This window comes from Papaver somniferum, chromosome 9 (genome assembly GCF_003573695.1).
Source record: "Papaver somniferum cultivar HN1 chromosome 9, ASM357369v1, whole genome shotgun sequence".
Classification (NCBI taxonomy): Eukaryota; Viridiplantae; Streptophyta; class Magnoliopsida; order Ranunculales; family Papaveraceae; genus Papaver; species Papaver somniferum.
In genome coordinates this window covers 199976138-199988876 of record NC_039366.1, presented here as the reverse complement: position 1 = coordinate 199988876, position 12739 = coordinate 199976138, and the positions used below count along the sequence as shown (strand labels likewise).

The window sequence follows — 12739 nt, the reverse complement described above, 5'->3', positions numbered from 1 at the left end:
TAATAGACCAGGCATGGCACCAACAGAAAAGCTAACCAAACAACGAAAAATGAAGATTTCTCAATCCTGTAAATTAGTAACATGACCATCCTTCCTGCTTTCTATTTAGTTCCAGTAAGACATGCAGAAAAAGGAATACTACAACAGAAACTACTTTTGTGGATCTAGCAACCATAGAGACAGTTAGCTAGAAATAGATGTGAACCTTAAAGATGGTGCCAAAAAACTACTTTTGTGAACCTTAAAGAAATAGATGTGAACCTTAAAGAAACTACTTTTGTGAACCTTAAAGAAACTACTTTTGTGAACCTTAACACCAAAAAACTAAAAGAAATCTAAACAACCAAACGTGATTCTTGAGAAACTGAAAACCACTTACAAGCATATCTCCATTGCGAACGCCATGCCACGATTCAATCCATCCACAGACAGAGCTGAAACATAGCATCATGCTTACAGAACTTTCCATTTTTAGAATAAATATTGAACAAAAACAAAGGAGGGGGAGGGGGGTTCTGAAGATTACCTGACTGTTCTCTGGATAAGGAATGCATATTGCTCATTTGCAAGAAACAAATTCCATGAGAAACAATGGCCTCAAAACACAAACAAGCACTACTATTAGTGGAAGTGGTTAAAACAGACAATCCCACCCGAGTTTGCTATTCTTAATATGCAAACAAAATGATCTTTAAAACTGAACTTTTAGTATATAAACACACATAGTAGCTAAACATACATCATAGCAAAAGACGCACAGAAAAGAATAGACAAGACAAGCGACCCAATGCTTATAAAGTGAAACAACAAAATGTCAAATGACGTTCACTCGCCTCAAAGTGTTGGAGTTAAGCAACTAAACAAAGATTCATTACAACAGCAAAATTGTGACTAATTTTTCTTAAAATTTCTCTCATACATTCGGCACACAACCCACGTTTTGTCGGTTTTGCTGGTGGATGGCTTCTGAGTGCTGAAGAACTCTTTAAGCAGCCAGTTGGATCTTTTATCTTCACCTTTCAGCAAGAAATACAGATTTACTCTTTCACCAATAACGACATCGGACTTATGGGCGCACACTGGTTTTTTATTATCGATCTTCCAAAGCCCAATATCTTTCACACTTCTATCTACATAAGATTTACTTTTGCGTTCAAAGAAGAGGTAAGCATCTCTCTTGCCTGAATGCTCCAGGAAATATAGAGGATGGTGTTGATAGAGATCTTCAACGACTGGTATGATTTAAAAGTTGAAGGATGCTCTAACATTTTGTTCAGGTAGCTTGTTATGAGCTGATCCTCCCTAGGGCGATTCCTGAGGCAACAATGGTAGAGGCACTGGATACTCATCTACAAAGAAACATAAACAACAATAAAAATAAAGAACTGGATGAATTGAACCAAAGCGCCCTGGTAACAAATTGAAATTTATGAGTACCGAAATACGGCACTGCATCAGCAAGGGTGTATCCAGATATTTATCTCACTATCTGCTTCTGCTGGGATTGTAAGGGTGAACCCTCTGGCCAGTCAAAGGTAAAGATAGATCAAGAGAACTGCCCAATCGATAGGCTGGACAACCTATCGCTTCAGAAAATGTCTGGCCTACAGAAGGAAAGAAAGAAAGAAATGAAGAATAGATCAGACTATTGAAATGGTAGAACTGAGACATAATAATGGACTGAATTGAAACATAATGAAAAAAGTTTCTAATAGATCAGACTTTTGAAATGGTAGAACTGAAACATAATAATGGACAGAATTGAAACATAGTGAAAAAAGTTTCTAGAATTTATGTACCTAAATGGGACACTGAGTCAGGAAGGGTGAACCCGAAGATCTTTCTGCTGCTACTGGGATTGGAGGGGTGAACCCTCTGGTCAGTCGGGGATAAAGACAGTCTCTGGTCTACAGAAACACAGTAACAAAAATTATTCCCTCCGTTCTTTTTTAATAGGCCGGTTTCTATAAATAAAAGTTTCAAAAAAATAGGTCAGTTTCCTAATTGGGAAAGTCAAATGTTATTTTAATTTTTTGGGACCACTTTTCTCTTAACTTCTTTTGATGACAAATGTCATCTGGACCACTTCACTTTACTTCTTTTGCTAACAAGTGTCATGGGGACCATTTCACTTCACTTCTTTTATTGACAAGTGTCATGAGGACCACTTTCAATGATTAGTTCTCTTAATTTCCTTAAATTTCGCTAAAAACAAAACTGGCCTATTAAAAAAGAACGGAGGGAGTAATAATTAATAGTGAAAGATAAAAATGGTGTGTAGTTCTGTTGTTGGTACAAAAATCTTCTTACTGAAGATAAAGCTTCTCATTGTAGAAGCTAAAAATAAATCTGGTCTTACAGATATAAACTTCTAAACTTAAGGTATTCTAGTTTAAGTTTTTGGCCTACCTGAATGGCTCTTAGATTATAAATGCAGCTCTGCCTCACCAAAAACGTTAGCAAACGTTCGCTTCTGACTGCTGCTTTCTTGCTCTCCCTTTTCCATTTTGCTATTACTGGATAACGCAGTATTATCAATACCGCTCAGCCCCAAACTCTATAAACCACCCACTTTAGAAGCAACATAGGCTGGACAACCTGAGACACCGAGCAATCTCAGGCCTGTAAAAAGTCAGAAATTTTGTTATGCCCAATCCAAATCTGGGTATCCGCTGAAAAACATGATTGCTCAACACGGTTGGAAGGACACAACTGAATCTTATAGATGGTGCGAGACCCGGTACTATAGCAGGTGTTAAGTGTGGGTTATGACTTCCTAATCTGTGGGAGACACCAGTTTCTCATGAGATATCAATTACAGAATGCGCCGTTAATCTATACGGGTAGTTACTTGGGACTAGCATCCACCAGTATAAAAAAACTCTCTGACCGGTTAATACCTAACAATAACAACAAATTATTAAAAATAAACTCTCTCTACCTGCATGCGGAGACTTACAAGCCTCGGAATCAGGATATCTATCAGGAAAGGATCTTCTTTTACTGGTGCCGCTACAATCTACCATTTAAACAAAAAAAAAACAATTACTAGAATAACAAAACCAGAAAAGAAATACGATAAGCAGTATATATAAATAGATTAGGTTTGGAAGGCTTCGACGAACCCAAATGAAGTTCTGAATGAGGTTCAGTAGGCTGAAAAGGCATCGATAACGACAGAGACAGATCAACTTGTTCCTTTTCTTCTCCCTCCTTGTCTTCAAATTCCAATATATTTACCATTTTGTACTCTTGAATCTTGATACTGCAATACATAGAGCAACAAGGCCAAACTAACTGAATACGTTCACATCCAACCCAGAATAGCTAATGTTCCTTTGGTAGAATTTCACATTTAAATTCTTATTTCAAATATTGCATAACATACATTGTCCTAAAACCTAAAACTGCACATACTGGGCACAACCAGAGATAATAAGGTTTTAAGTTATCCATCTTTCTTGGTACTAAACATTTGACGTGGTAGCAAAATAACAATGATTAAAAAAAACAGTGTCAATAAGGAAAACTATAGAATGTTCTTTCAATCTTATCCTAGTTGTTAACTTTACAACCATGAACCATTAACTTCCCTCATCTGTTCTCATATCAACAATCTAGTAGCATACATAAATAATAACCAGAAGAAGCAGAGAAATGTCCGTTAAGGGAAGTCTCCACTTTCTGTTCTTTTTATTGACTTTGGGGGTCAACTATTTTGACCCCCCAAACTACAAATCCTTGAACTTAAAACTTTGAAACCCTAGTTTAGAAATTTTAATATATTGGAGAACAGTGAGAGAAATTTATACCTTGTCAAGCTCCCATCATCCTTCTTTTTCTTCTTCTTCAACAGCTGTTCAACTTCCATCGTCTGTTTCTCCCATGATATCATCATCACTATTCAGTTTCTTCTACTTATCCTTCTCTTACTCCTCCTTAGTGGATCGATCCGTAAGACCTAAAGACTAGTCTGAATCTACAATTTCTCCGCCAGTCGGACTGGATAGAGTAGACTAAAGAGTTACCGAGAGAGAAATAGAAAATGAAAAGTGAAAATAAAGATGGCAACCCATAACTAATGAAGGTGCACGGGCCGCAGTAGTGGTGGGCCTAAATGTAAGGTAGGGGGGCCTTTGAAAAGATAAAAATTAGTTTCGCAACATAATGCTTAAATAAGTTTAAGCTAAAAAAAAATAAAAAAAAAACTTTTTCGACCGGTAAAGATTTTGGGGCTCGCAAATTTCAAACTCAGGTAGGGTTGTATAAGACCCACCCACGATATTCAAACTCGTCTGTACCCGTATAAACCCGTATATTTTTATTCCATATCCGTTCGTTGTGGGAGCGGGGTTGGTTGTGAAAAAATAAAACCCGTTGTCTGTGGGTGCGAGGTTGGTTTTATCTTATACCTGTTAGAGCATAGCTCGGTCGAAATCGCATGCATTGCTATATCAAGCATGTGTTGTCAATGTTAGTGATCAAAACTATAAAGTCTTGATATCTAGCCTATTAGCAAGTCTCGGACTAGGATAGGAAAAGTGTAGGTGAGCTCAAGGACTTCACGGCGATTCAACAATAACGACGAAGATCTACACCAAAGAATCGTAGAACTTCATCAACAAAAAGGTAACTGAAGACTTGAACTTATCTGTCACTCAAAAGTCTATCTATTCTATCTCCTACATCTTATGAGACAACAGTCGTATGCTTTACAGACTAGATCAAACACGCTAATATTTCGAGTTGAGTATTCAATGCTTATCTGTTTCTCGAAATACTTGTGTTGGTAAAGCTTTTCGCTTTGACCAAGTTTATCTTCATCTTTCAATCGCGTAGTTGAGAATTGCTCCGACTTGAAGACAATCTGTGAATAACGGTTGGAATAGCGTTCTAAGACAATCTGTTAAAGCCTATAAGATCTATGTCTACAAGGATGTTAATATTAAAGACAAAATATAATCTCCTTAAGTGTGAGATCATAGAAAAGGACATTTAATTAAATATTTTAGCCAAATAAAATATGGATCTCACTGTCAAAGTAGAAACTCTTGGTCTCAAGATCAAGAGATTCATCTTATGACTCTGACTAATTATGTTGTTATAATTTCTTCTAATGAGGAAACTAAAAGTTCTTGCTTGACTTTTACAGATTGTGATAACAAAATGTGTTTAGTCACATCTTAAACAAATCATGATGATGGTAGTCTTCCTAACTACATCAAGTCAGAAGAAAATGAGAAACCATCTTCTACATCTACTGATGATCAAATAAAATCTTTTGCAAAGGAAACTTTGAACCGATTCCGTGAAAGTGATCTTAAGGAATACAACTTTCAGTCTCTTGATAGAAAACTTATACTTCTTCAAAATACGATGATAAAAGTATTGAAAGAGGTTTCTTGTCTTAAAAAACTGAAAGATCATTCCTCAGTAGAAAGACAGATTATATCACAAACCGATAAAGTCAACTCAAAAGAATCAGGAAAGAGAGTTGATAATCACTTCTGGAAAAAGATTCATCATCACTCATGTTGAAACAGCCTTTGTTTACATGAAGAACGATTCCATAAGAAAGGGAGAAAAAAATTCTCCGCCAAAGGAAACAATCAGGGAAGATTTCCAGTAATTGTTTCAAATGATCATACCGACGTGCATAATAAAGAAATCCTTAGAATGAGGTAATCTTCTGAAAATCTCATTGAGAGAATTAAGAGAGATATATCCTTATCTGAAAATTCTCACATCAATACAATTTCTCCTCATGGTCATATCTTTAGATCAAGGAAAGATTATCTTTTGGGGAGAAAATAATTTGGGCAGAAAATTTCAAAGAGAAACATGAACTATGTTTTTTATACTCATTGTAAGCAAGAAAAGGCTTAATCCGATACAACCTAGTTGTATGGAGATTTTGCACTCTCATCCTATTTCGTGTTCATAATTTTTTGGGATGAGAAAGCACATAAAACGAGAGCACAACATTTCTTTTGTGTTTTGATTAGAAAAATCAATGATAATTTCTAGATAGATACGAATCCATTTTTTTTCTAAAAATTGTTCATGTTTATCATAATCTTCTAAAAATAGGTTTTATTTAAAATTTTCGAATTTTAATAAATCTTCCAGCATGAGAAGTGGGGACGTAGGAAACAAATATATTCATTATATATTTTCGAAAATTCCTTGTATTTTCGGTCCGAAAAGTTGTCTCTTCTTAAGAGAAACTTTTTCTTGCTTGTATTGTGAAACCCTGATTAATTCTTATTTAAATACTTGAGAATGCCTCCAATAACACGCAACCTTACAAAGGAAAATAAGGAGGAAGATCAAAAGGTTAAGGATTTCTAATGAATCAATACAGAAAGGAAGAAGAAGATCATATCGAAAATCATGTTTGATTACGATTCTGATAGTTCTGCTGGATCTCAAGATGAGTCATGTATGTTGGATTACAACCTTCAAGATATAACAAAAACCAAGTGGATATCTTATCTTAATATGATTGACTATATCCAAGGTTTTGAAGAACTAAGAACCAGTCTCATAATGACGGTTCAACATCGAGATTGGCTCAAGGAAACAAAAGTTGATCTTGTAGGCATGAAGGTTCAAGTTGAAAAACTTGAAAAACATGAAGTGTTTGCATACAAGTCTCTCGATACATGCTTCAAGAGTTTGAACAGTGAAGAAACCTCATTGAACAATAAGAGCACCACTAGGGATTAAGTTATATGTTGTAAATACTTAATCCAAGAAAAATAGACAACAATTTTTGATTTATTCTGATTATTGTATTAAGTCTATTTTTGAATAAAACTATCATTATTTATGAACAAAATTATTATTTTATATTTTTTCTTGTAATAGTTTCTGATTACATAGCTTGTGCTTGAATGTCTATAATTTGCTATGTGTTTTCGGTTTATGAGCCATTTTTGGCTAGATTCTTAAAGTTCTATTTTAATTAACAGTTAGTCTTTATTAACAACGGTAGATTCAAAGGATAAACCAGTGGATCGTGGATCTCGAGGTAGGCGTGGATTGTCATAAAAAAAGGTGGGAATCGATGGAGAACTCTCTTGTATTCATTATTATTTTACAAATCTATCTTTTTAAAATCCATGCATTGTTTTCGAAAGTTCTGTCGATTCTTTTAATCTTTCCATCGCTTGGAAATGAACTAAAATGCTTTGTATGTGATTATGAATGTTGTCGGAAATAAGAATTTCCATCTATGTATATAGGACACGCTCCTTCACATTTTCTATATATCTATTTTTATGTACTATGGCTAGCGATATACACCACAATATTACTTATTTGGTGTGGAATTGACATCAATATTATTATTCAAAAGAAGGAGTTTGTCCATATACATAATTTTTTATTTGAGCGTTTAGTATGAGATAGCGCCAAACTTTATTTATCCAGTATTCTATGGCTATGACGATACACCGCAACATTATTTATGTCTAGGGCGATACAACGCAATATCATTCTTATTTTATATCCAGTATTCTATGACTAGGGCGATATACCTCAATATTATTCATGGATAGGGAGATATAGCACAATATTATTCTTTAATATTGTGTGGGAAACATATGTCTCATACATGGACGTTACTGTTCTTTTAGATTACTTTGGAAGAGTTTATAAAATATGTTTTATTGTTATCCGTGTTTTATCAGTTTTCAAATCATGCCAATTATTACTTGAAAGTTAGTTGTTATTTCTACCGGGCACCTCTTTTAGGGATGATGTGCTCACTCAATTCCCACTTTCACTTTCAGAGACAGATCAAGATGTGCACGTGGTGATAAAAGCTTTGAGGAGTTATTTAATTAGTTAGTTAACTCCCGCTATATTTGTTTTGTGTTGATATTCAATTTGTAAACCAAATCACTATTTTATACGTATCATCTAAATGGAGTTCTTGGATGTATATTTCAGAGTGGGTTTAAATTCGGGTTAATCTTTGTGTAGAGATTCTTTCTTATTAATTGATAGTTGTTTTAGATCCTTATTGCCTCATTATTTAGTTAATCTATAGAATTAGAAAACTGCTATCTTTGGGGTTCTACAGTAAACCTCCGTAAATCTGGTATCTACTTCAGTCCAAGAATTTATCTGAAACGTGGGAAAATCATTGCGAGAATTCTAAAAGTTAATGAAAAAATGATAGATATTTGGCGACTCCTCTCTCTTCTTCGATAAAAATAAAAAATAAAAGTTTGAACCTCTGCTACAAAAATACTATGCCACTCTTCAAGGCTGGAAATCGAAATTGCTCTCTCAAGCTTGCAAAACAATCCTAATAAAATTCATTCTTCAAGGTTATCCTACTTACCAAATTCAAGTGCTAGCTCTTCCTAAAAAACGCTAGATCAAATGGACAAAATCCAAAGAGATTTTTGGTGGAGTAAAGATAAGCCTAAAAGTAGAGGAGGATATATAAGGGCTTGGGCCAGTATCTGCAAGCCTATTTCCAAAGTAGGTATTGGAATCAAGAATCCACACCAGTTTAACATAGCTCTCCTTACTAAACTAGCTAGGCGTCTCATCTTTGAGGAAGATCAACTTCGGGCTCAACTTTTCAAATCCAAATATTTCCCAAACTCTCATCCGTTCGAATTCTCTAGATCTTCCAAATTATCTTAGACTTGGACAAGCATAAAAGAAGGTTTCAATCTCACTAAAGGTAATTTTATCTGGAAAGTTAAAAATGGAGCTTCCACAAAAAATTGGGAACACAAATGGGTTCCTAACACATATATCATTCAGAAGCCCATTAATATTCAAGATCTGGTTCCACAGAGGGTAAATGAGTTGATCATTTTCTAAAATACATGGGATCAAGAAAAACTTGATACTTATTTTGATCCAGAAATAAAAGCGAAAATCCTAACAAAAAGACAAGAACAAGACAAAGTCAGATAGCAACGTCCTCATCCTTTAGAAACCTTCTCGACAAAAAATATTTATAGGTTTCTCGTACACCATGATCAAGAGAGCAATACATTAATCTCCTTTCCCTGGATTTTTTTTTTGGAAAATCCAAGTAATCCCACGGATCAAATTATTCGCATGGAAATTAGCCCAAAAAACTCTTCCAACTAATTCAAGACTCGAAGCGCATAACACAAACATAAACACAGAGTGTCCAGTGTGTAATTCCCAAGAGAAATAATCAGAAAAACACCTTTTTCGCTTTTGTCCCTTCACACGAGCTATTTGGTTTGGTCTCTCTATAAGCGGCGAACACTAGAATTACTTCTGATTCCATTGAACATTGGATAAAAAATTGGATCACAGACCAAGATCTGATTCAACTATCATATAAAATAACTATTATATCCTGGTTAATTTGGAAGCACAGATGTTCTGTAGTTTTTGAGAAAATAAAATCGAACCCGATTCACCCCATGGAGCAAATAAAGAAATTTATGAACCAGAATACACAGGAAAAAATCCAAAAATCAATGAAGATAGAAAGAAGAATCCCCCCCCCCAAACCCAAAGAGAAATGGTCCGACCTATCTTGATATTGGATAATATTTATTGATGCGATTTTCAAAAAGGAAGATTCAACCATGGGATACGATTTTTTACTTTATTCTATGGACAACGAAACATTAATATATATCGAAGCTGGTTCAGAGTGGGCTTCCTCAGCCTTTCATGTAGAATCAAAATCCCTGCTTAAGGCGTCTGCTTGGTCAAGTAAAAATACATTATCCACTGTCTCAATAATTACAAACTGCAAAACTCTGGCGGAGACGACCAATAAGTCTTGCAAAGATTCTCCTTGGAGCGCGGAAAACAACATACAAGAAGTAAACTCAATTTTGGAAAAACTTCCGCAAGCCCGGGTAAAGTATATAAACAAGAAATATAACTCTGTGGCGAACCACATTGCAAAAAAAGCTCGAATAAAACATCTTCAGCACAGGTTATCCTAGGTTTCAAAATCTAGTGTTAATTCCAATGTTTTTGATAAAAACGATCTTATAAACATTTTATATTATATCTTTTGATTAATATAAATGATTTTTACATTACAAAAAGATGTAAATTATTTGTAGTTCCTAGACACAACATCCGCATGTGAGAATACATTCAAAATATGAAGTTAAAATATCGTGTCATTTCTAGTTTTGTTTCAAAAGATTTCAACGATTTTTATTTCAAAATTTTAACTTGTAAACACCTCCAAAATTGTCACCCAAATTTCTGGATCCGTATGAAGTTTTAAAACTATCAACCGTTGATAACAGCAAAACTCAAATGTCACAATTTCCACATCCTGCTTCCAAAAAAATAAACTAGGAATTACCTATAGGTCCTATTATAGTGTTCATACTTAGTGGCAGGTCCACGCAGTAAAGCCCAGTAATCGGAGGTCCATAATAAAAAGAAAACAGAAAAATGGACCCAACTTTTTAAGCCCTGGTCCTGCACACATGTGGAACAAATGGGGACGTATTTTTAAATACCGAAAACACCCTCAAGTATATAAAAGCAGTAACCAAATCCATTTCTTCTTCATTTTCTCGATCTATTCTTCTTCTTCTTCTTCTTCTTCTCATTTGTGGTTCGGTAAAGAGCTCCGTCTATGAAGATCTTATGAGGTGTTGATCAATTCGTGAACTCAAACTAAGATTAATCGGTAGGTTCACTTCCTTACTGTTGGTATAGTTTAGGTTTTCATTTTTCCTTTCTTATTCAAAAGCTTATTTTAATTTAGGTTTTTTTCTTCTCGGATTAGAAAAATTTTCATGTTTATAGCAAAATCTAATGTTTAGGTATTAGATCTGATGTTGATAGTAAACTGGAAGAGTTTACTTTCGTCGATTTGGTATGATCTCTGAGTGTGTTTGTGTTGCACCGCGTTTTTTAATTGATTTTTGGGTTCGATCCATGATTATGTATATGTAATACTGAAATATCTTCTTTGATTCGGTTATATTCAGAGTTTTGTCATTGTTTTTGGGTTCGATCCATGAGTACGTATGTGTAATACTGAAATATTTGCTTTGATTCGGTTATATTCAGAGTTTTGTCATTGTTTTTGGATTCGATCCATGTGTGTATTTGTGTTGCACCGCGTTTTTTAATTGATTTTTGGGTTCGATCCATGAGTACATATATGTAATACTGAAATATCTGCTTTGATTCGGTTATATTCAGAGTTTTGTCATTGTTTTTGGGTTCGATCCATGAGTACGTATGTGTAATATTGAAATATGTGCTTTGATTCGGTTATATTCAGAGTTTTATCATTGTTTTTGGGTTCGATCCATGAGTACGAAGATTTTTAGAACATCTTGATCGATTCAAGAACCCAAATCAATTATAGCGTTTGGTAAGTTGATTTTCCTTATTAATCTTCTTCTCGTAATGTTTATTCGAAGGTTTAGACCTTATTAGAGGAATAGTTATCGTTCTATCTTTTCCTTTCAGACATTCATCTCTGCCGTAACCTAGACAATGGTGCCCGTAAACCTACCTGCTGTCAAATTTTTCTGTGGCCGTGTTTCAGATGGAAAAATCTTAATCAAAAACTTGTTTTCTGGTTTCCTCAGATCGTTAGGTAGAGATGATGTTAATGATCCAACTATAATGATCCCAATTCAAAACATGATTCAAAATGCTGTGTTCAGTGCAGGTAGAGATTGTGTGAATGATCAAACTATAATGGGTCCGATTGAGAATAGAGCTCAAAAGGTTTTGTTCAAGGCTGTATTAGAAGCTATTTCAGGGTTTAGTTTAGCTGTAGGAATAAGTTATTTGGTGTATAAACAAGTTATGAAGAAATTCAGTCCGTCTCCACCAAAAAAGTTAAACACTCAAAGGTATTTGAAGAAGTCGAAGCTGAAATTAAAGGATGGAGAATTCACTGAAGTAGAGGTGATTGAGAGAGAAATCGAAATTGATGAAGACGGATTTGTGGATGGAAGTTCTGCACTGACTCGGGAGGAGAGGGTCGGTTAAAAGGTGATGTTAATCTTATTTGAAACACTAATGACATGAACACTTAATCAATTAGGTTTAGTATTAATATTTTGAAAATCTGACATAGATTTTAGCCTGGGAATGGTATAGTAAATCCTGGGAATGATATAGATTTTGGGGGGAATTTTGTTGTTGGTGGAGATGTGAATATATATAAGTAAATTAGGTGGTAACTGGTGTTGGTGGTACATATTTTGAGAGAATTAAACTAGTTTATATTGTTGGTGAAGAGATACTAGGTTGAATCCAAATAGAACTTATTGTTACTTTGAACTTGATACTTATGATCTTATTATTTAAGATGTTTGTTCTCTTTATTTGTTATATTGATTTTATCAGATGAATATAGTTTGGATGCCTAGTTAAAGTTCTTACTGAATGCTAATTTGATTGATTAAATACCATTGTGGAGCTTGGTGATGCACAATTGCACATTCACTTGTATGATATGTTATTTGTTGAGATAGGAGTTAAGAATGTGGCTAAAATGATGTGATTCGTTGAGATTCGTTGTGCTGCCATCCACGTTGGTATTTGATGTGATTTTTCCTTAATACCTATACAAGTATTTCTTCTGCCTTTTCGTGCTTGGGTCTGGTTTCTGGTTTGCCCCTAAAATGCTTGATTTAATGCCTGCTCGAAGTTCTATTAATCTTAGTTTTGTAGTTTTTTGGTTAGTATTGTTTCTGTAATTCCATACATGGATTTGTTTTCTTACTTA

The 12739-nt window shown here is 34.5% G+C and overlaps 1 protein-coding gene across 2 annotated transcripts; it reads right to left on the bottom strand.

Moving 5' to 3' along the window:
* Positions 1-685: 685 nt before the first annotated feature.
* LOC113309133 lies at positions 686-4026 on the bottom strand. 2 transcript variants are annotated; one of them, XR_003340344.1, is made up of 7 exons: positions 3813-4026; positions 3126-3265; positions 2942-3019; positions 2410-2622; positions 1800-1907; positions 1438-1604; positions 686-1349 (listed from the first exon to the last, which is right to left on the bottom strand). XR_003340344.1 is itself a non-coding variant. In XM_026557549.1 (4 exons), exons 1-4 carry the CDS (start codon positions 3896-3898, stop codon positions 2777-2779), a joined length of 309 nt encoding a protein of 102 aa, XP_026413334.1. In that variant the 5' UTR covers positions 3899-4026; the 3' UTR covers positions 2649-2776. The 2 variants fall into 2 exon arrangements, 1 of the variants encoding a protein (XP_026413334.1); XM_026557549.1 differs by lacking the exons at positions 686-1349; positions 1438-1604; positions 1800-1907; positions 2410-2622 and adding an exon at positions 2649-2781.
* Positions 4027-12739: the final 8713 nt, after the last annotated feature.